The 25,691-nt window shown below is 35.2% G+C and overlaps 2 protein-coding genes across 6 annotated transcripts in view; both read right to left on the reverse strand.

Annotated features, from left to right (window-relative positions):
- Positions 1-10,421: 10,421 nt before the first annotated feature.
- The window catches only part of Nca (neurocalcin homolog), a 170,639-nt gene continuing 155,369 nt past the window's right edge, over positions 10,422-25,691 (reverse strand). For 2 of the 4 annotated variants that reach the window (XM_028187031.2, XM_028187033.2), the window contains exons 2-6: positions 16,824-16,886; positions 15,992-16,166; positions 15,752-15,870; positions 14,192-14,380; positions 10,422-13,997 (exon numbers count right to left, since the gene is read on the reverse strand). In XM_028187031.2, coding sequence (XP_028042832.1) covers positions 13,803-13,997; positions 14,192-14,380; positions 15,752-15,870; positions 15,992-16,061 — 573 coding nt within the window. In that variant the 5' untranslated portion in view covers positions 16,062-16,166; positions 16,824-16,886 and the 3' untranslated portion in view covers positions 10,422-13,802. The remainder of the gene's footprint in view (positions 13,998-14,191; positions 14,381-15,751; positions 15,871-15,991; positions 16,167-16,823; positions 16,887-25,691) is intronic. The other 2 variants (XM_028187034.2, XM_028187032.2) reach the window with 1 other exon arrangement.
- LOC114252534 (neuronal calcium sensor 2) overlaps positions 17,468-25,691 on the reverse strand; it is a 163,277-nt gene continuing 155,053 nt past the window's right edge. For both annotated transcript variants that reach the window (XM_028187036.2, XM_028187035.2), the window contains exon 5: positions 17,468-22,051. In XM_028187036.2, coding sequence (XP_028042837.1) covers positions 21,875-22,051 — 177 coding nt within the window. In that variant the 3' untranslated portion in view covers positions 17,468-21,874. The remainder of the gene's footprint in view (positions 22,052-25,691) is intronic.

A 25,691-nucleotide genomic window follows, 5' to 3' on the forward strand; every position in this document is an offset into this window, starting at 1 on the left:
TGAGCACCCCCGCAGGGGTCTTGCCTCCCCGCGTGCCCCCTCGGACCCACCACGCATAGTACGCACACCATACGAAACTAACTCAGCTGCCTCTATAAGCTCATACGTGTTTCTCTATAGATACGTACTTATTTAAATAAGCAATTTGAAGCCCGCGTTAGTTTATGTAATAGTTATGGACGTGCTCAGCTTCAATCAATTTCGTATGTAGTTTTAAACGGATTAAACTTTAATTTCAATGGACTTACGCCAGTTATGAACTTACCCATTGTTCGCTATGTAGGTCATATTATTATTATTATTATTATAGCGTTGATTATTACCAAATCAAACTGTTTGTGAAAACATTTGCCCCGTTTCGCAGTAACAAATCTTCAGAATAAACCAGCCGAACTACGTTAAAAGGCAATTTTCATATGTGAATAGTATGACAGTTAACAAATTATAAAGAAATCCTGTTTTTTTTTAATCTGTGCTATTTAAACTAAATAAAACGGAAAACGGAAGTTATACAAGTAACCTACTAAATTGAATAATATTTCAGCCATTACCCAGCGGTGTCATGCGTCCTTGTTATTAAAAGATTAGAAAATTACTGGTTCGTAACTAATGTTGGACTATTCTGTAAAACAAGGTCGTTTATATTTTTTTATTCCCTACCTACTCGCTGATAGCCTAAGGGACTATTATAAGTGGGAATAGAATAACAGGTAAGCTCACAGGCTCAAATTTTGAGAGGCGTTTACTAACTCTACTAAGAGGAGTGCTTGTAGACTCTACCACCACATCAGAAGACGACGCACTGAAAAGATCCGGCGAAAAATCTCAGTAGGTATCTACGTGTTCTGTGTTCACAATTGACAGTCAATAAATATTCTTACCTTACCTTAGTCACCTGTTTGTTGATTATATTCACAGTACAGTTTCAACAAAGAGGTCATTAAAAATAATGAATTACAATTCACACAAAATAAATTTCTATTGCTAAATATTTCAATTTAATGCATAATCGAGCGTGTATTGAAAAATAGTACACAAAGCCTGTCCGGGCGTAGCTAGAATAACCCAGCGAATAGGTAGACTACCAGCGAATAGGTAGACCAAAAAAAGCACATAAATCAACCACGATTAATCAGTTTGTTAAAAATTCTAGTTAATATCAGAGACCTAATAATAATAATAGTATACTAGGTACGAGCGTTAGGATATTTAATAAACTACCAAAGAAATTAAGAGACTTCGACGATTTTCATTTTAAGAAAAAACTAAAAGATAATCTTTTTAGTGGAAATTATTATCACATAAATGATTTTCTTAGGGACGACATTGAAAATAAATGGAATTTTTAATTATTGGTTGAATTATGGATGAATGAATGGTAAATTATATAATATTATAATATCTTGCACTGCACTAAAATTCGCATGTCAAATAATGACAAAGCATACACGCTGCTTTTAACTTATGCTTGGCGAATAAATGATTTCTTTCTTTCTTTCTTTCCTATTCATAATGTTTTATCAAAAACGTTAAAAGTAATCATAAAGTCGAATCCAAGAAGATATACCGATTTTTAATCCAAAATGGCACAAATTAATATAACAGTAGTCGTAGTCGTTGTGGCCTAAAGGATAAGACATCACGGACATCAAGTGCATGATTGACTTCCACGGTGAAGTAATAACATCGTGTAATAAAAATCAAACCCGCAAAATTATAATTTGCGTAATTACTGGTGTTAGGACCTCTTGCGAGTCCGCACTACCCTGCCTATTTCTGCCGTGAAGCAGTAATGCGTTTCGGTTTGAAAGGCGGGGCAGCCGTTGTAACTATACTGAGACCTTAGAACTGATATCTCAAGGTGGGTGGCGCATTTACGTCGTAAATGTCTATGGGCTCCAGTGACCACTTAAAACCAGGTGGGCTGCGAGCTCCGTTCACCTAAGCAAAAAAAAAAAGAAATAAAAATATCAGCCAGATCTTTGATGAAACCAAAAACATTTAGCGTCGGAGTTTTTAATTTACCGGTCTTATTTTCGAGTTTATTTCATATTTTTTTATTCGTTACCAAAATTATAAAAGAATTCTACTATTGAAACCCGTTACTGGAAATTTTTATCGTAATTGGTGAAGATAACAAGAGTTCCCATTTTAATTGATTCGTCGAAAACGTAATTTTTAAAGCATAATCGTGTATTCGTAGAGAATAGGAATTCGGTAGGTAGCGGCTTGACCCTGCGCCTGGCATTGCTGAAGTCCATGGGCGATGGTAACCACTCACCATCAGGCGCCCAATAAAAAAAAAGAATTACGTGAAACCTATTTCTTATTAAGGTACTAGTAAAATTACCCTCGATATTGACTTCTCAAGATCGCGGAAATCTAGTTAATGCAGGCCACGTAGGATTGGTCATAATTACGCGAACCTTGGGGGAGGCATATATTCAGTAGGCAGTCAGATTTCTACAGTCTGATGATGTTTCATTGCTGAATGTCTTTTCACTGATGAATTCACTTGATTTTTTTTCCTACCTAAGCTGGTAGCCTTGAGAGGCTATTCCAGCGTAACCTTAACTAGTAGGTGAGCTCACGGGGCTCAAACCTGACGACGTTGCTAACACGAACCCTAGCAAGAGCCGTGCTTCGCAGAATCTACCACCGGATCGGAAACGCGACCCACTGAGAAGATCCGGCGAGAAACTCAGTGGGCTGTGTCTGAGGGTTAATTTGCTCGTCGAGCCCTTCGTCGCAAGCGACGGGTTCGACGAAAACGGTGACCTGTGCTTGAGGTACCTAAAAGCACCGTTAGTGGATCGGGAGGATCCGAGATGACGTGTTTTGGGCGACGTCGACTGCTTTCCATTCTTTCCGCAGGATCGGGAATGTAGTTACCGGCGGCCACGATGAGAGGGTTCTCGTGTCGTGCCGCTTTATCGAAGTGGATTCACTTGAAGTAAGCAAACCCAGTTTTAATGCCCAATGATCTTTATGTAAACATAACATTTAAGATTATTTTTAAAACTCGGAACAAAATAGCCACGCTATCTTAAAGTTGCTTTTCATTTATTTATTTGTATCGACATAAATAAAACAAACAATAATAGTATGAAGTTGCCATTTTATAAACCTGGCCATTTGAAATGTAATTTATCGTATCGCTAGCAGCAAATTTTCAATTCAAATAAATTGTATTTTAAAAATATGGAAATCTATTTTCAAATTCAGTCATTTGTACATTGATTATGTTTTGTTCTCACTAAGCTTATAATTAATATTTTTCATCAATGTGGACACTATATAAATACGAGTAATTAAGGAATGCGAATTCCGTCGCGGTAGCAATTCCACACGAACGGCTCACCACATTAATGACGTAAATGGAGTGAACACTATAAACAAACGGACGACTCGATAAAGGTTTGAACGCTTCCAACGTGGAAATTTTGATCTAGAAAATGAACTTCGAAGTCCTTCGGAAACTAAAGTGAATAACGATGAATTAAAGGCGATAGTGGAATCTGACGATACTCAATCTGCCGCTGAGCTTGCAGCAGCTTTCAATGTTAGTATTAAAACAATATTATTATTTTTTTGCTTAGATGGGTGGACGATCTCACAGCCCAGCTGGAGTTAAGTGGTTACTTGAGCCCATAGACATCTGCAACGTAAATACGCTACCCACCTTGAGATATAAGTTCTAAGATCTCAGTATAATTACAACGGCTGCCCCACCCATCAAACCGAAACGCATTACTGCTTCACGGCAGAAATGGGTAGGGTGGTGGTACCTACCCGCGCGGACTCACAAGAGGTCCTACCACCAGTAATTACGCAAATTATAATTTTGCGGGTTTCATTTTTATTACACGATGTTATTCCTTCACCGTGGAAATCAATCGTGAACATTTGTTGAGTACGTATTTCATTAGAAAAATTGGTACCCGCCTGAGATTCGAATACCGATACATCGCTCAACACGAATGCACCGGACGTCTTATCCGTTAAGCCACGCCGACTTTAAATATTGGTTTATTTGCGTCAAATTGGCAAGGTAAAGAAAACTTCATAAGTGGGTCCCGCACGATCGAAACGATTGTCAGCGCGACGAACGGATTAAACCATGTCTTGCGTTGCTTGAAAGACACAGAAACGAAGGGATTTTGATTAACATGAATTGATTTTGTCGTGCTGTCATTTGCAATGAAAACTAGATTAGTTTTCATAATCGTAAGCGGTCATCATATTGGCTTAGCCCTGTTTCAGACAATGCCCCAAACGAAAACTTACCCCAAAAAATTCGTGGTTACAGTTCGGTGGCCTAGGGTCGTATAATTCATCACAGTTTCTTTACAAATAGTATAATAAATAGTTACTGCAGATATGTACTGTGAAGAACTGGACACAATGATCGAGAAGCTCGTGAATCTTCAGTCAGCCTTGGTTAATTGATAGTCCCCGCTGCTCCTACACGCCAACGCTCAACCTCATACGCATACAACAGACGGTATCTAACTAACAAGAGCTAGGGTTAGAAATTTTGTATCACCCACCGTACTCACCAGACCTAAAAGACTTCTACTTTTTTCAAAGGTTGGACCACTTCTTGGCAGGGAAATATTCAATATCCGAGAGGCAGTTCAATAGGCCTGTGAAGAATTTGTTAGCTCTCGTACACCTGACTTCTTTATGAAGTCGTCGTGGCCTAAAGGATAAGACGACGTAAGACGATTTGGGAGCCAGAGATGGGCCCGGGCTCCCAAATACCAGCTTCTTCCATTTGACTCCATACAGAGGAGAGCCGTTCGGATTCTCGATAATCCCATTCTCACGGATCGTTTGGAACCTCTGGGTCTGCGGAGGGACTTCGGTTCTCTCTGTATTTTGTATCGTATGTTCCATAGGGAGTGCTCTGAGGAATTGTTCGAGATGATACCGGCATCTCGTTTTTACCATCGCACCGCCCGCCACCGGAGTAGAGTTCATCTATACTACCTGGAGCCACTGCGGTCATCCACAGTGCGTGTCCAGAGATCTTTTTTGCCACGTACCATCCGGCTATGGAATGAGCTCCCCTCCACGGTGTTTCCCGAGCGCTATGACATGTCCTTCTTCAAACGAGGCTCGTGGAGAGTATTAAGCGGTAGGCAGCGGCTTGGCTCTGCCCCTGGCATTGCTGAAGTCCATGGGCGACGGTAACCATTCACCATCAGGTGGGCCGTATGCTCGTCTGCCTACAAGGGCAATAAAAAAAAAAACGTCCAGTGCATTCGTATGAAGCGATGCACCGGTGTTCAAATCGCGCAGGCGGGTACCAATTTTTCTAATGAAATACGTACTCAACAAATGTTCACGATTGACTTCCACGGTAAAGGAACAACATCGTGTAATAAAAATCAAACCCGCAAAATTATAATTTGCGTAATCACTGGTGGTAGGAGTTTGAGGAGTCCTCAGCCATAGACACCTACTGAACTGTGTCCCTGATCACATCAGCAGATGTTCAACTATTCACCATCAGTTGCGTCGTATGTTCCTTTGTCTGGCCAAAAATGGCACAAAAAATGTCGTCTATCGAGTTAATAACCACACTACAAATTCGGGCCCATGAAGTATATTACTGTGTTACGAATGTTTCAGACAAATAGCAGCGCAGCATCTTATGTTCCGTAGAGAGGGTCCCTTAGTCAGTTGATAGTGACTTAGCAGTATCTTTGACAACAACATTTATTCAGCGGGTTCTCGGTACAGTTAGAATAAACATATGCTATTAATTACACGCACCTGGATCGTAACATGATACTTTGTATAGATTTGCGATACATTAAAGTGCTTAATATTCAAAAAACGGATCGCCTATGCACTACAGCAGCAGCATCTGATCCTATTACGGCTTAACTATTTGTTTTTAAACTACTTGGGTGTTACTAACACCCACGTAGTTTAAAAACAATTTTTTATTGACTTATAGTTGTGCTTAAAAATAAATTATCACAAACAGTTTTTATGATTGCATAGATGGATAATAAATAGCTTTGCCGAATCCAATGCTAATCATCAGAACCTGAATACTCTTTGCCTGGCTCCCGCTACCCACCTTAGAACACGAGGTCCAAGTCTAAATTGTAATAAATAGGTCACGATTATCTCGCTCTTCAAACCGTAATGCACAGCTACTTCACGGAAGTAATGGGTACAATGTTGTACCAATCAGCACCCGGTCAGCGTCCTCGCCGAACCCGTCGCTTGCAACGAAGGGTTCGATGAGTAACTTAAGCCATAAACATAGCCCACTGAGTTTCTCGCCGGATCTTCTCAGTGGGTCGCGGTTCCGATCCGGTGGTAGATTCTGCGTAGCCTCTAAAGGATTTTTTTTCCTACCTATGCCTAGCCTTGAGAGGCTATTTCAGCTTCGCCCTAACGTGTGTAGGTGAGCTCACGGGGCTCAACCGGAGTGTTGCTAACACTGACCCTAGCAAGAGCAGTGCTTCGCGTTCAATCATTTTGAATTCATTTAAAATACTTCAAGGAATCAAATGTACAGCTTTCATTAAAAATGCATTTGAGAATTTCGACTTCATATTTCGTCTCGTGTTGAGGTTACGTTGTTTTATCAAAATAACGGCAAACCTTTAACACGGAGGGTCGCGGGTTCGTTCTTAAGTCTACGCCGCTGAAAAAAAGGATAAAGGGAGGAAAAGGAAGGGAACATAGCACAGTAAAACGACATCAGAGAGAAGAAATATTTAATAAATAGATATAATGATTTAATCTTAAACAGTTTTAGAACTAGAAGGTCAATTTTAAAGAAAAAATCATTACGATTTCCAAATTGACTACAATAGAACGGGAAAAATGTTCTTTCATGACAAAAACGTGTTACGCAAGTTGCCGTTTTACAATATTAATTATATTTTTTTTTTCGTAATCGAGAACAGTAATATAGCTTTTAAATTTCTTCGTTAAAGCGAAGTTTAAAGAGAGGTTCATAAGACTTAAAATATCAGGGTGCTATTTAGTTTCAGGAAACGTTTTTAAAATCACATTCCCGACAGTGGGTAAAGCTGACGTATAAGCGGAAAACAAAATCGATATCTTAAGCGTAAATACTGATATGTGTTAAAAGAAAATTAGAAAATACACTCGCTGTATCGGACTCAACTGCAATCGCGTCTTCGTTGAGGTGCAAGGTTGAAGTATACTTATTCATTGATGATGTAATTCGTGCCGGCATTTCCGTCTTGAAGTCAAAATGGTTCCAAGTTCTTGGTAGCTATTGTACTTTAGGGTCCTACTAATTTACTATATACTAAGTTCAGTACTACACAGCGTATAACTTGGTCCAAGGAATTTGTCCGACGAATCTAAACGCGCCGCGAGTTTTAAATACACACAATAATTTAATGATAGTCTTAGAACTAGATACATGACGCGAAATGTAGTTTACATAATGCAATTGATAAGTATGGTTTTCGCTTTCAAATTGCTGCTGAAGAATACGTATACCCGATTGTTATAATATCTTTAAAATATTTGGTAATGTGTATGTATTTTGGTAGTTTTTTTTAGGATGATTATATTTCTTGACATTTCTCTAGTGTTGCAATAAAATAAAAACAAAATCCTTCAAATCGTAAAGAGTCTACAGTGCATTACGGATAATTTCAATAGCACCCTGGCTTACAGATACACTCTAAAAGTAATTAAGAATTTGTTGATATTACAAGTAGACGTAGAATCAAAGAAATCAAATAAAATTGTTTAACATAATATAACAAAATTTTACTTTTTCGTTTATGGCAACGTTTATCGTCAAAGATAAAAAAGGAGAATATTTTAATTTCATAGAACACTTTATGCACCAAGTCAACACTGCAACAGAATGATCATAGTTAATTATTATTTTTCGTTAAAATGTATTGTTAACATTGAAATTCTGATACATATTTCGTAACGTACCACCTTCACTCTGTTACTATGTAAAGCGAATTAGGTAATTACATATGATAATTAGCACCAAATAATGCTAGCAATAAACTAGTGCGGTGCCACTAAATCATCTAACATTTTTATATATCGACAAGTCGATAACCAAATGGATTTTCAACCCCTTATGTTATGAACGTTGTCACTACGAATTCGTAGTCTACTGCTTAACATACTGGAAGACAGTAAAATAATCTTTTTGTTTGTACGAAATTCAAATCGGCGACAAATTATGTCTAAAACGGGGTAGGATGTTTCCGTGTTGCTTCCAAAAAGAACTTTGAGCGTGACGGTTCTCTTTACTTTACTTCTCTTTAGTTGCGGTAAAAAAATTCTAATTAATCTATTATGTTTAAAGAATATAAGCGCGCAGGAGAGCGTGAATAGTGAACTAAATCACTATAAATTATGTAATATTATGATTTTAAAGCACATAGGTACTTGTGCCCAAGCAAGCGTTTATTACAATAGCTAAAATGCATATTACATAATCATCTGTCTATATTAGACGTAATGTAAAAATGTATCAACGATACTTTTTAAATTCACATCTTAGTAGTCATCACACATTGTAGTGAGAATCTATTATTTAGTTTATTTAAGTTTCAAAAACATTAACGTGACATAAAGTAGACACTAATTTTAGAATTTTTAGATAACTTTTAACCAGGATAATCTTAAATCACATTCCAAACACACACACGCACACAGACACTGTGTAAGACACAGTACACAGCTTACAATAAATGTCCTAAATGTGTTTCTTTTTTTGACATTTTGGCATAACCAAAACGTCTTACGCTTGGGGTTGCGCGACGTTGCCGCTGTGAACATCGCGTCACTTCGGTCACGCAATTTAAAACAAGTTGCCAGACCGCACGCTCAAATTTCACACAAATATTTTTTTCAAGCTTGAATAGTCTTCTACTATTATTGGTCTTCATAAAAAATCTTCTTACATAAAAGCACTTAAATTTTTATTTATGTATACTATAATTATTATATTAAACTGTTTATAGAATCAAATGCACATCTCTAATAAACATCTAAATATTGTGCATACATTATACAAATTAACAATTTTATAATTATTTATGGATTTATATTTTAGATCTATATCTGTATATATATTTGCTTTATTGCTTGAAACACATCACAAGTTTGCTTTAAAAGTTTACTGCCTTGACTCCAAAAGAAGATAATGTATTTTTTTTATAATTATATCTTCTTTATGTTAATAATATACATTAAAACAGGTACACAGTATTCATTGTATATATCAGTACACATATAATGTAAACATGAAACACTTATTAAATTTATTGCCTTTAGTATGTGCCCATTAGATAACATTAGAATTTGCCATATTTAAAAAGTTCAGTATGGAAGCTACAGGTAGGTTACCAGATAAGCGAAATAAAATACTGGAGTAGTCATCCTACATACTTAATACTCTTAAGTGTGTACTTGTCTCATATAAAAACTATTAAATTTAACTAACAGGCGTGGGTGTGATTGGCTTATTATAATGTGTAAAAAAGACCACAAATACAATTTAGACATAAACATGATAAATTCTGAACGAACAATATAACACTTATTAATCAAAATAACAATATATTATATGTTCTTTTTACAGTTTAATTCAAATTTAGAATGATAGCGTTAACCTTTCGATATGTTTCATGATAGTATTATGATTTAATTAACTTTCAAAATGCTATATGAATTTTTACATATTACGAGCAAATATCTACTACCACCGTTCTGTGAATGTGAGTTTTACACAATGATTAATGAGTATAAAAGCTGAAAAGTAATAGCTTTCTCAAAGTACATTCTATTGAAATAAAATCAATACTTTTGTCAAAATATGATATTAGTAATAATATTATTATAATTTAAATCTGACGTAAACTCATAGATAAGTATATTTTCGATTAATCTCTACTCGCACATCCGTAGCCCTGCAACACATTGTACATATTATTATTTGATGGTTCGTTTATCCTCTTCTGACGCTAGCGTTAGACAGAGATAGACAGAGAAGCTTGCCATGCAACGTACAATATGCTCTCGAACAAACTATTCGATTTGGCAATATCTTGCAGTCGGACTATTCATCTATCTTTTACTACAATTGCCTATTTGCTTTTTGACTACCTCAATTTATCAAAATACTGTCATTTGTTACTATCAAATATAAAATAATTTGTTCCTTTGGTTCAATTAAAGGTATCGTTATCACTAAACTGTCATATTAGTTTACTTTTATTTTAATAATTTATTTTTCAAAACACGTGGTAATCAAGGATCGATATTCAATAAGAAAATTTGTATTCGAAATAAATAAATAAAAAAAAACAACTAAAATGTGCTTTTGATTCGATATTCAGTGACTAAAGTAAAATAGTGAGGTGAAATAAAATAACAATAAATTAAATGTCACAATGTAATATAAAAAGAGCAATCATCAATAAAACATCGATATAAAACGATTAAAATAATTATGAATTAAAAAGGAAAATAATGAAATAAAAGCGTGCTTAAAAATACATTATTAGTATGATAATAATTATTATAAAGCCTAGCATTAAGTTTACCTAAAACACAATTTGCGTTAGTAAAAGAAATAAAACTATGACAGTATAATGTCTTTGAATATTCGAGATTTTCTTGTCAAGCGTAGAATATAGCATTGGGAATTGAAATGAAGCTTCACGTCTAGCGTGTTACAATTCAACAAATATAAGCTTTTGTGATAATTGTATTCATATCTCAAATACTGACAAGTACATAAAAATAAATAATAATAAAATACAATCATGAAAAATGACTATGCAAAACGGAGTTTACGTGTCGCGCTCAGTTTAATTCGTTATTTATTGAATAGCAAAACTAACAATATGAAAAGCTTACCAATAAAAATCCGTATAATTTAAATTTTTATTACACGTCATTATTTGATAAACTAATTTTGTAAAGCCCATTCACACATTAACAAATCTGATAAGACGAATGAGAATTCTTTAAGCGAATTTGATTCGTTATATTTATGGGCCTTTATTTAACTTTCAAATAGAACAAAACGATGCCTCCAATGAACACTACGCTAACTCCTAACGCTAACGCTAATTCGTAGGTTTACAGGAGGAGCGTTTAAACGAAAAAAGTTGATAAAATCTTTATTATTGCAGATATATTTATGGTTTTTTCTTGTGTAACTAGCTGATTTACTCTTGCTTCGGACCCCATCCATAATGATTTGTAATACTTTTAAAATAGTGAAGCGATTTGCGTGAAAAACGAAAATTTCAAAATTTTGAGTTAGAGTAGTGTTCATTGGAGGCATCGAAAATCAAAACACTTTTGTACTTTACAGTCTTTTTTTTCTTTTTTTTTTGCTCTTTAGTACCGAAGATTTTTAAGAGGCATTAAGAGGCAAGCTTACGGTTTTCCCGATAATAAAAGGAAACGCGGGTTGAGTTTAGTCTAAAAACTTACGTCAGCTGTTTCATCGCTGCGTAATGACAATATAGTAAATATATTTATCGCCGCCATGTCGCTGTATTCTCGTAATAAATTAATACACAACTATAATCCTTAAGAAATTACGAAAATTTCAGGAAGAATCAAAACAATCGTTACACTTAATTTATTTATTTTTTTAATTATCAATACTGACCGGTTTTGAAGAAGGAAACAGGGGAAATACAAAATTATGATTTTTTTCTCATAGGTTTATTTTTAAGTATTCGGCAAGGTTCAAGGTTGCGCATGACATATTTTTTTTTCATCTATCGTCTATTTTCTCGTCTCCCGCGTTTCCTCGTAAGCGGAGCCTTTTTCTTAGAAATTGACAGACAGACCTTCAGATTTTAAAAAAGACATGCACTGAAATGATTACTAACTTTACAATATTCACTCATTCTTTTGCACGTAGTCTTTATGCTGCAATATTTTTTGAATTACTCTCTATGACCGGCATAATGTGAGGCAACGAAAACTACAACCAAATAATACTTAAATGATTCGTCACATCAATTTTTACATAGCAATTGTCAATAAAATTATATTTAAATAATATCAAATACTTGAAAAGCGTCTATTATTAAATTCATAAAATAGTATACCATAAAAAATTATTGACGTCGTTTCTGTGTAAAAATAATGTAAAATTGTCTTCATTTTAATAATATTAATTGTGCTAGTTAATTCTGTCTTTGCAATGCGATTACAATAAATATAAGGATAAAAATTATATGTTAAAAAGGTATGTAAGAAGTTTTGTACATAAATGTGTACAGGTGCTTATGACTAGTACAGATTCCGGAGCTACCACTGGTAAGACAGCGTTGTACATCTAATAAAGTACCTCATATACAGCTACACACGCGTTAATGCTGCATGTTCGTTGTTCAAATAAAACATCGTTACAGCGACATCTCTTGACAAAGAAACACAACCGCGAATGCGACATCTATGTTTCAGACCTTGGTACTATTTCACTTCCCAGTATTAGGGTATCGTTTAGGTAAGAGGGAAGTTTTATTTATTTATTTATAATCTCAATAATACTGCATGTTGTTTACTTGACGGAATCGATACGAATATTACGTTATTGAAAAATATATAATATTCGTTAGTTTCGATGGATGATAAGCATCAGTATGGCACTGAGGCATTAGCAGTTTAAACTGCTTAACAATAATATATAATATTTTTCGTACAGCAAAAATGCGTGAATACTTATACTATAATGCACTGTTTAGTTGTTTGTATAAGGCTAAATTTATTTATAAGTGTAACATATTATAAGTAAAGTAATTTCAATAGATCAATTGTCGCATTACGAGATTTACAGTCAGAATCTAAAAATGAAATCGAGATTACCAGAATTCCAAATGACATCCACATCGTTTTCCTAACATTTATATTAAACATATATAAATATATATATTATATTTAGTAGATTTAAATGTTACATTATAAGCGGGCTGAATTTTCACACGAGTTTGCGTTATTCTCTAATCTATTGATAATTTACTATTGGGATAATGTGTTGATTATCCCAATAGTTTATTAGCGGCACAATCGTTCACAAGATTTTTTGATAAAACTACATTTTAGATCGGCAGCCCGCTTGAACAAGGTCGAAACGATAAAGGGTTGAAAAGGTTGTTTAACCTAACTAGATATCATTGGAAAATATAAATCATAAAACATTTTACACTGGTTAGTTGCACAGTTGTCCCGGTGCTTGGTCACATAAAAATTATCATATGCAACAATATAAAAACTCTAATTAAATTTTGAATCAACACCTTATTTATTTAACAGATCTATACATTCGATATAGTTGGGACATACTATTGTCACCGGTCGTGTCGATCGACACGATCTTATTCAGTACAAGCGAAATGGGTCGTGAGGAGAACACGGATATTTTTTTTTGTAATATAGCGACGAAATTTGTATAACGTTGTTTATTCACAGCCCTTTATCACGATCGTTGTTCGAACAAGTAAACAGACACTAAGTGAACTACACTTATCGATATTTTTGATACACTATTAATCTAATGGTCTCTGTCTTTTTGTATCGATAGCGACGATCGATTTATATTAATATATTCAAAACGAGAGGGCAACCAAGCAGCAGGACAGCCGTCCGTTCGGACCGGTTGTGCAACAAACTCTCACATTGCGCACTAGCTCTTAGAAGCACAGTAACAAGGGTGATTTTATATTACAATAAGTTCATACGTGTGGATAGATCGAGTGATTCAATGCTCGAAGGTGATATTAATATTTCGTATATCACTGAGATTGGGGATCACATTGGAGCAGCCGTACAATAGAAGGGTCGCTCTTGGCTCCTTCTATGAACTCCTCGAGGGAGAGTTTTCCGTCCTTGTTCCTGTCCATCTGACGGAATATTTTGTCGGTGCGTTTCTCTGGGGTAGATTCATCTTCCGGCATCTTCATAACGGAGCCCACCATCTTGTAAATAGCCTGAAATTATTTCAATAATATTTTTTAAATATATTTAATATTACAGCCGAAGACCGGGCTTAGTGGTGTGGATAGGGAGAGACTTATGACCAGCAGTGGACGACTGTGGGCTGATGATGATGATGATTGAAAGCTTTTGTTTAATGTATACTAAGTGCCAAAATATAATTGTTGTTGTTTTATTTGACACTTACAGTGACGATTTCCAGCATCTCCTGCCTTGAGATGTATCCGTTTCCATCTAAGTCATACATGGAGAATGCCCACTTTAACTTTTGTTCCAGCTTGCCGCGCGACGTCACACTAAGTGCACAAAGGAATTCTCTGAAATCTATAGTCCCGTCGCCGTTCGCATCGAATGTCCGGAATACGTGTTCTGCGAACTGTAAAATAAATCACACCTAAAATGATGTGTATCAAATCCAGGGTTGCCAGACGTCGCGTGTTTTAGGCTTAGATTAAAATATCCCGACGGGACTGACTCTAATTGATTATATTTGTACGATTATAATTGTATTGTATATTAAAACCGATAAAAATATGTTAAAACTGACTTGCTCCTCGGAGAAATTTCAGAAAAAATAAAGAATGTCACTATACAATTTAGTTTTTTAGTTGTCCCGGATAAAAAATTAAATTCCCGTATTTTCTTTGCCTATTTAAGCATTTGCCCCTTAAAGGCTGAAAAAAAATCTGGCAACCCTAATGAAATGTCACGTTTACTTACTTACGTAACTTAACAATAAAACTCTTAAGCTCTTGTGTTTACATTATAAGTGTTTATATATAACCGATTTGGATCGAGTTTCGTATTTTGATAAGGTTTTTTTTTTAGTTTATCTGCATTAGCTATATTTCTTGGGAAAAAAGTATTTTCTCTAAAAGCAACTTTACGTAACGCCATCTCATTAATCTCTGAGGTACTAGCATTTTCAATATTAGATGTTACAGGTACCACAAGGCTTTACGAGATGGCGTTACAAGCGACGATACCTATCTATATTATTACTTTTTTTTTCGGGCCATGGGCCGACCCTCCTACGAGGCATGTGGAACTGGTCCACGACTGCGAGACCGCGGGCCCAAGGATGTTTTCAGAACCCTACCCACTTAGCGACTCCCTTGCACTCTTCGCCCAAGCGTCCGACCCCTCCGAGGTCAGAACCCGGATGAGGTAAGGGGGCTACCGCGGTCCACACTACAACCAGATGGCGCAGCTCACCCCAAGGACGCCCAGCCGACGGAGCCTTCGATGCGAATCGAAGGTTCTGAAACGTCTGCCGTCTCGGTACGGCAGCTCGTCAGGCCGCCCAGACGGTGCCGCTGGTGTCCCAGAATACCCTGCTGGACTAGAACCAGCCTGCCGGGTCGATCTTTTACATTTTGACATTGTTTTTTTTTTAATGTTTTGAACTGATGGAGCCGCGCGAAACTAAGTCGCCCAAGTACTTATACAGAGGCGACTTTACATAATGGTACAGGGTCTACGTTGCACACGGACTAGCGTTCTTAGGGAGCTATCGGTGTTTGCGCCGGTCTCGGCATCTTCAATGAGCCTGTTACGTTTATACTTATTCCATTTTAACAGCGCGCTTACTAGAGAGCGCTGGGGTAATGACGGCACGGGCGCTACATGGGCTAGACACGTCTTTTTACCTATAATATAAAAGATGTGATTTTCTAAAAATGAAATTTAGTTTAATAGTTTGTATACATTAATTCTTGTATTGAAAAATATATATAGTTAAATATACCTTACTAGCGTCACCGTAAGGGAAAAAATTCCCGTATATCTTTTTAAACTCTTCGACGGAAAGATGGCCACTGGGACAGTCCTTCAGGAATCCTTTGTACCATTCTTGTATTTCTGCGTCTGTAAGCGTATGATTCAACTTTACATTATTAAATATTTATTATTTATACAAATTGAAGTCAGAAATTTAATACATCACTACATTTGTATTTCGACATATATATATTTTTTTTAATTTTACCTGAAAACTCCGTATTCTGTTTCAGATCCTCCAATACTTCGGGCTTGAGTTTACTATTTTGTTTACCCATTATTCTGGATTATTACCGCTTTGTTCGCACTTGTAGTTTTTGGATACGAATTTACAATAAGAACTAACACAACCGAATCTCGATTAGTTGACCAAGTTTTTTGCCCTAAAATCAGAAACAGTTCATTATTGAAATCATGTTATTATTATTTCAAATGCTTTAATTACAACACAGTCGTTTAGTTACTGAATTCAAAAGTAGCAGGAAAGAAAATTGGCAATATATTTTTATTTTTTTTGAAAATGTAAAAATTAATATCAGTTGTTGTAAGCCTTGAATACAATAAAAGATGTTAAATCTCATAGAGGCTATTGAACGTGCGTGTTTTAATTCCGGCAATATAATTTGTTGACAATATATTTTAAAGTTAGCTGCGCTTTAAGATTTACGATTCTTTAATAACATATACACATAATATTCTCAAAATAACAATCAGATAATTATTCTGGCATAAGGCAGTGTTAGTGAGGCTGCAGTAGAATTTAATTGGTTTTATCAACATCCTTTGTATCAGGTCAAAATCAAGTCAATATTCCTAGGCTTCTGCGTACTCCATTACGATCCGGTAGTTCATTATATACTTAATTTTTTACTAGTCTTGCGATAGATATATATAGTTTTGCGCTTCTTTAAAAGCCTTACGACTGTTAACATTTTAATTTGTTTTACTATTGAATTCATACAAGGAAAATCACAGAGCATGCTCGATATTTACCTTCTTCAAGTTCGTACATGATAAAAGTTAAATAAATTATACTTTACCCTTATTTTTTGGACCCTGTCTTTATACTTGCTGTGTGATTACGAAGCGTTTTATTCGTTTGTCTAGTTAATTAGAAATTATTAATTACGGTTGGGGTTAGCGCACAAGGAGTTATGTTTCGTAATAAATTATTTGCATTGTTTTTAATATGATCGTTCTAAAATTGTTCATCGATTATAATTAGAGTATTTTTGCTTCCATACGCGTCACATATTGAAAATTACATTTTCATGTGAAATAGTATATAGATATCCGTATATTTTTCGTTATATTTTACTATCACATGAATAAAACAACTATGTTTATATTATTATGTTATTATAAAAGTAATAAGTACTATACTATAATACATATTATTATCATAAAGTCGTTTTTAAATGAGAAAAAAAAATACGATTATTTTCTGGGTTCTCACTGACATATTTTATCTATTTAAAAATCAATGGAAACTGGTTTTAAATGAAAAATTTTGTTCTAAATTTTACGCATTAAAACACTAATATTTGACTGTTATTACATTACAATACTTTGACAAAACGATTTGAATCGATTCTAAACAATTTCAATTCTATAGTAGGTAAACCAAGAGAGAACTCCTTGCGCGCTCAATAATAAATAATATGAGAATAAAATAATGATAGAGTTATTTTTATAATTTGTATATTATACATGAATAGGCAAAATGTGAATCGTTAAAAATATGTATTCTTAGTAATAAAACATAGACACAATGGGACATACTCGTAATGGTATCGAACTATTTATTATACGGTATCTATCTAAGGAATACTTAATGCCTGAAAGGCGGCTACGAGTTAGTCATTAAAAAAAAAAAAAAACACTGCAAATTTTACTGAGTATCTCATAGAAAATATTTAGTTAAAATGAAAACTTGGAGATTCTTGAATGGAACATGCAAAGCGCTGTATCGCGTTTACGATCCGTGCCGCCGCAGAAGTTAAAAACTTCACGTAATATATTCCCATTGGGAATAAAACGTGCTGCGTCAACGATATTTCCAAACGCCAAACTAAACAGAAAATGTATACTTTATATAGTTTTGTCAAGAATGTAATAAAGAGACCCACAAATGTAGCGTACAAACGTTATATTAAAATGTAGATTAAATATATTAATTAGTGCGTCGTTAAATCTGCTATTATCATTATTATTATTTTTGTTCACTTTTAAATCAGTGGTTCGTTCACTAAAACGTATTGTGCGCCTAAAACGCTGCTAGTTACATTGATATCTTAAAAATTATTCTATACTAGTACATTGATTATAGTAATAGCGTAATTAAGATGTGCTCAAGCTTCCTAAATTTCAAAAAACACTAATTATAGCTAAAATACTTTGCTTATTAAAATTTACGTTGAGGAAACGACTCTGCCACATCATATGGATATACTCGGAAAATTAATACGATTTACATTGAAGCCGACAGTGCGAGTTAAGAATGAAATTGTCACCGTATGCCGATCGCACGACTCTTAGCGGATGTACTGGTCGAGGATCGGTTACTGTGGAATTATTGAAAACGCCGCTGCCGATGGCGGCTTGGATAATCAGAAACAATCTATTTTCATGCAAGTTGGGGTCAAGTTCAGTTTACGAAGCTTCGTACAAACGATGACAGAGTTGTATCTTCGCGAATAGAAATGATCAGGTTTTCAAATACATCTAAGATAAATAAATAAATACATTTAAAGCCATTTCTACACTACAGCTTTTGAATAACGACATAAGTTCTTCGGGATATTAATTGCCGTTGAGAATCGCATTGCGAGTGTAGACACGGCGTTACAACAAAGTCAATACAAATGGCACATCGTCAAACATATTACAAGCGTAAACTATACTAACATTAAAGTACGTAAAGCTAAGATTTGAGATTTAGAACATAACACAAGTAAAACTGGTTGTTCTTACGGTAGCGTCAGAAAAAAAACAACTTAATTAGACGTCTCGAAGGGAACTCCAAAAGCACTAATCGAAGTGACGCAAACGAATCTAACCTCAAACTGCCAAAAGACATGCTCCGGTCGGTCGAAGACCTTACCGAGGGCTGTCTCACAACGCTTGTCAAAAAGATAAATTCTTAAGTCGCTTGTGTTCGCGTAAGTACTTACTGTTTCAGAATTTAAAAATCGATGCCTGTAGTTGATTATAATCGATTCAGCATATTGTGAAGATCACGTATTTAAATATCGAAGTGAACTTGCTTGTAAAAATGCACTTGTCGGAGATGATTTTGTTTGCATCACTTCTAAGGATATTTTTTTATCGCGGGTCGCATTACCTCGTGTGACTTCTAACACATGCAAGCTCTGATGTATTGCCTACAGACAAACAGCGTGTGTGAAACTTCAAGTGGTTTCATAGAACGTAGATTGTTAACATACCACATTAAATCAATTAAAATGATTATTATCATTACCGATATTTTTATTTAAGTTGTTTCGGAACTATTTCAATACTATTGCTTCAGTACTTGGTTTTTGATAAATAATCAGTTTTTTTTTAATTTTTTATTTCCCTTGTGACGAGCATACGGCCCACTTGATGGTGAGTGGTTACCGTCGCCCATGGACTTCAGCAACGCCAGGGGCAAAGCCAAAGCCACTGCCTATCGTAATGTTCCTTACGAAGATTTTTGAAGATATCGTAGAACAAGTTTTGCATTTTCTTTTTCACATGATCATCCGAACCCTGTACTGATGATTTGTTTCATTTACATTTTAATAAAGCTTGTAATGTGTTAGAAGTCAGACGGCATTTAAACACAAGAAATATGTAGTCAATTAATTAGTAAAAAAACAAAACTTTTATGCTCGTTCCAAACTATGAGTGATTACGCCCGTGGCATTCTCTAGACTTTGTCGATGTTGTCAAACTATAAATGTCAATGGAAAATTGCTTTATTTGTGATATGTTATCCGTCACCCTGTTCGCAAGCTACCATCAGGTTCGACCGAGTATTCTTGATCCCTTTTCCCTAATGTTACGTGAATCAGTCGTCTTGTTTATTTAAATTTGCGTGACTAACAGTTACATCGATTTCTTTGGTCGTTTTTTAAACAATTACTGTTCTTTAAAAGAAATCCATAATAATTATTATAGATAAATAAAAACGTAACGTTAATAATAATATACGGTAAACATAAAGCCAAAAATAAAACGTACGAACTTATCAACTACATAAACGCGCGGTTACGTGGAATGTTCTTTACAACAACAGGGTTCTATAAGTTTCCAGTGCACGCCTGCGCTATTCATTATTATATAGGTCGATTTGTGCAAATACAATTTGTGCTTGTCGCGTTTTATTCCATAATAAAATGCACCGAAACACATCAAAAAACTTAAATAAGCCTTAAATTAATGAATTTCGCGACCCCTACGACTTGTTACGCGACCGTAAATGACGGTCACATTGTAATACAACAGTGACGCTCCAAGAAAAAGACACATAATAAATTATAATAAGCTAATAGGGGGCGTATTCAAAACCTCGATTCAGTATTCATTTGGCCACAATGCGTTAATGAATGATGATGGTTGATTAATAAGGAGCTATTGAGTATATATATATATAAAAAAAACAGGTTCCGAAAACTATATTTACAAAGAACTAGAAGGCACAGTAATAGGGGTAGCGTGAGACATCTATGAAGTTAAGAAAATAATCAGTTTGTTCAGTGAAACAAAACAAACGGATCACGAAACGACCGTTGTAATGTGAAAAGCGTTGAAAGAATAAAAGGCTCATTAAAGATTACACCTGACATCTAAAGTGAAGATCCCTCGCGGATAATCATCTAATACCGAAACAAGAACACCGATACGACTGAAAAGATAATTTGCATTTAAAACACTGCGGTCAATTATATTACGTAAACTAGCCTTACAGAGCTGTACAGTGTGCTTAGTGCGAGTATTTTAACGTTCTCGATAGCGTAAACGTTAACTCATATTTGTATGGAGTTGGAACGTTTTTCTACGTTTGCCGCTAGGGGCGCTGTTCCAACTACATACAAATATGAGTTAACTTTTACGCTATCGAGAACGTTAAAATACTCGCACTAAGCACACAGATTGTCGGCGTGCGGGCTTCGGTAACTGTGAGCACAGGAGCGCTTCGTTTAAACAATCTGATCTATTCTGTACGTCCGCTACACTAATTTTTTATCTTAATAGTAAAATTTAAAGATTGACATTATACCGTGCAGTTAAAGAAATCCGTAATTAGGTTAGAAGGAAATATATTTCGATAAATATCGAACTTCTTAGATGATAATAAGGTCGTCTAAAAGGTGAGTGGTACGGACACAATACTTATATTTAACGGAGTGGACAATCCGACAGCGAAATACGTAAAAATACATTTATTTACGCAGACTAAGAAGGAGAACAGGATATTTAAAAATTCATTGACATCAAATTCGTTACATCAATATTAATTAAATACGTTTACGTTTTTAAACATTTAGATCAAAAAACACGAGAAGAAGCGTCTGAAAACACGCGTCGGCCAGTCAAGAGCCGCCGTTCCAATAGCGGTTGGGCAAATCCAATTTAGGTTCTGCAATTCTAGTTCTGTTTGAAGAGTACAGATCGAACAAACACGCGAGCACAATCAATCGAATCGTTCCGTGTTTATTCGCGCGAACGAAACATTTCGGTGCGTTTCATAATTAGATCGGATGTTGAACAAATACAGGGCTGCAGTCGGTTCGCGCGGATCCCGAAAATCGCGGCCGACGCGTGCTTATCGCGGCTTACTTACGTTCAATCGCCGTGATTACACGACAGCGGAGCTAAAACTAAACAAATGTATCTAAATGTGTGTTTTGCATGTATGTGGCTTACTGAATTTAATAAACAATTTCGTATCTGTTTTGCGGAGCATCTGTTTAAAAATTACTACTCGATATGTGCGTGTATTTTATTTATGGCTGTCGTGTCAACACAAGGTTCGCCGCCGGGTTATCGCAGGGTACACAGGGTGGGTGGCCAGGACCGAGGACTGACACTCCTGATGGCCAATTTAAGGTGCGAGCATCTTTGAGAGCTCCTCATCCTGCAAGCATCCCTTGAGGAACTCATCCTGCGTGAGCTGCCCATCGTTGTTCTCGTCCATCTTCGCGAAGATGTTCTTGGCGCGTTCCTCGGCCGAATCGGCTGGCCGGTTACTTGAACAAGCGCCCAGCATATCGTAGATGGCCTGGAACATTTTACCAACACGCTGTAGCCACCTAAACAATTAGGATACACATATAAAATACTTATACTCGTACATATCAAAATACTTATAATAGTAACATTTTCAGGGTCTAAGAATGAAAATATTATTTTCCATGTGCGATATATGACAATGAGTTGCTATGACATTCATTATCAAAAATAAGCCTTTGTCTGCAAATTCCATTTGAAACTGCAATGCGATACAAATACGTAATTCACATTACAATATCGCTGTATCGCATTTCATTAGCAAATGGTATTACAGAAATTCCAATCAAAGTGCGATTCATCCGCGTCCCTAGTTGATAATTGAAATGGAAATCTGTTCCCGATAATGTACGAACGGCATTAACATGGGCAGATACAGAGGCGTTGAATATTCGAGGCTAATGAATCCTTTTAGATCGCGTTCACGGCGCGACACCGCACTACCGGAGCGCGTCTCGGCTCGGATTAGTTAGCTATGTCAAACGTTATAACAATGTTAGCCGCTGACGAGAGTGTTACCGCTCACCACATTCCAAACAGCTACGCATTCAGTGTAGCTTTGACGTTTACGACAATAATAATTGTTTCTGGAAACGATAAATATTATTTTTTAACGAAATAAAAGTGTTAAATGATTAATTTTGGTAATGTACGCGAAAATTCGGATTACTTTTTATCTTTGAAGTCAAATTAAACTGTTTAAATGATGACTTAAAATCTACTAGTAAATCGAAGACAACATTTGCCATAGTTTTCTTTTTTAAATTTATTTAGATTTTTATGATTTCTTTTAATTTAAAGACTAATGAAAGGGCATTATAAAATAAAAAAAATTCAACGCGTCGTAATTATGTTTAATTTCCCTATTGTATTTTGACAGAACAGTACAGATATTACCTATCAAGTGTTTAATTTTACATAAGACACGACCACAAGATTAGTTACAAATATATAGAAACGCTTCATATGTATTCAACTAAACACGATACAATCTCACCCTCTTGAGTTTGCAAATATGCAATTCCCCCTATTCCATTCCAAAACAATCCATTTTTTTATAATGCCATCCATTACTGTTAGAGAAATCTTTACTTATTATTACTAGACGGAAGAGTTGAAGTTTAATTAAACAAAAGTTAGCATAATATTATCAGAACCTAAATGCCGTAGTGGAAATAAAATATTATCTAGCAACATTCGAGAATGCATTCAAGTTGAAGAAAAGCAGCATATTCCTTGATAACGACGAGCGTATTGCGAACTCATAATAATATGCATTGAAAGACGATATCTATTCGAAGTTACAATCAAATGCAAGATATGTATCTGAAAATAATCCCCGGGCACAAGATCCAGCGTCGCATATCTGATACTAATGGGAATGTCGGAGACATTTTTAAAAAGAAATTCCGTCCTCCAGTATATCGGGGGAACGTGAGATTTCTGCAAAAGAAGGAATAAGTGTCTCTCGATGCCCACTTCTTCCTGCCTTTCGGTTCGTAGATGTGAGGGTGAACGTATAGAATTTTGCAATCAAATTACAGAGAACGGAGCGTGTGATTTCTAAGAAAATTCGCCGAGGTGAATAATTTAAAAGTGAAAAGTTATTTGACTGAAACAGTTTACTAAAACAGGAGATTAGTTGGTAGAGCGGCTTGAAATCTAAAATAGTAATCGTAAAATATATTATAATAATATATATTTCAGTTTATGAACCGATTTCTTGCCGAATTCTCTTAAAATATTGCTTCGCCTCGAAATGTCATCGCAAGCCATTACGGGCGGAGATATGAATGTTTTTCACGCAAAAGCTTTAAATCACTGTTCAGAGTTCAAAAAACGTTAATAAGTAAGACAATGGTGCACAGGCTATAACATCTTTTGTGAAATTATGTATTCGTTATAAATGTTAATGAAATGTCAAATGACTAGAATTCGGAATGGGAATTGAAGCAAGCCATGTTTATTTTAAACTAGTGATCCCGCAGTAGTCGAAATTCGACTATAATTAATTGATATTGTAAGTTTGTACACTATTATGATTCTCTTTTCAAAGACTATTTTCTATAATCACAAATTTTGTCAAATTAATAAAGACAAACAATATTTAATTTAATCTCAATTTGACCACAGACGTCAAGAACAAAGGTTTGACAATAAATAAATAATATGCATGCGTGTGTGCGTCAAATACATGGTATGTAGTGTGTGTAATGTTTTCTTTATTGATTTAATGTATATTTTATGCAATATTTTAAAAAAATATTACCATTGTGCACTTCTTCTCTGTATTCTCTATAAGTGTGGAAAATTTTATACTCCTCCGTCCGCGCAATTTTCGTAAAAAGGGATACAAAGTTTTTGCTTGGACAACCTAAATCACGAATTTGGTCAAAACTGCACAAACGAAAACCGATGAAAAATATTGTCTTCAATGTATAATAGGTATGTAACTGTAGTATAACATTTAATATTTAGTAGACCGTGCTATAATATAATTAGGATTATTCAGTTGTTTCATCTTTTTACTGGTGGCAGGACCTCTTGTGAGTCCGCGCGGGTAGGTGTACTTGAGACCTTAGAACTTATATTGCAAGGTGGGTGGCGTATTTACGTTGTAGATGTCTATAGGCTCCAGTAACCGCTTAACACTAGGTGGGCTGTGAGCTCGTCCACCCACCTAAGCAATAAAAATAAAAGTTGAAAAATGATGTTTGATTTTTCATACTTTTTTTACTAATATACTATATTATAGTAAAAAGTAGACAAGGAATAATAAAAATAAAACGAAATATTGAAATTCTTTTTAAGGCAATAGACTCGTAAAAATGATTTTCGGACGTGCAACACGGCGACTTCTGTACGTCGGTGAAAATTTAATCTTTTGTCGAAACGACGGCAAGGAACGTTGTGGATACAAGCACTTGAAGTGCACTCGATTGCGCTCTCCGTGCTCCAAGAGGCCACCTTTATAATGGGGCGCGCCGGTCGTTTACTCCTCAAGCATGTACAACTTATTTCAACGAAAAACTATTATATTTTTATTTATTTTAGATGTCCAAAAAAAAACTTTAAAATGTTCAGTGTTTGTTTGCTGACTATTATTTATTTTACTGTCACAAAAACCTCCTATATAATTATTATTATGTTATCTTCATCCCTTATTGTCTTCTAATTAAGTTTGTTACAGGTTCCAAGAGCAATTAGCTTTCCTACGGGTAACGGGTACGTAATTAATTGAATTTTTTTTTGTCGCAGCAGTAGATTCTCTCTACTTTGGGAGCAAAACTAACTGGAATTAATAGCGAACAAACATCTGATTTCTCCAAAATAGTAACTATAAATACAGCCGAGAGCAAAATAAAAATCTGGTTAAAAATAAAAATGTTATAAGACAGGGAATGTAAAATTCAAGAGCTATATATTTATCTTGTACCTAACACAGCTCTTACCAAACTTTATTAAAGACTTTAAGTATAAAACCAGTAATCAAAAAGCATGCGTATTTGAATCGAAAAAATTTTAGTCATTATAAAAAATTGAAATTAGAAAAAAAATCGGTTGTCTGTAAAGTTGGTTTACTGACAATAGTTGAACGTGACAACGTCATAAGAAAATACTGATGGAATTGT

This window comes from Bombyx mandarina, chromosome 01 (genome assembly GCF_030267445.1).
Source record: "Bombyx mandarina strain Sakado chromosome 01, ASM3026744v2".
NCBI classification, from domain to species: Eukaryota; Metazoa; Arthropoda; class Insecta; order Lepidoptera; family Bombycidae; genus Bombyx; species Bombyx mandarina.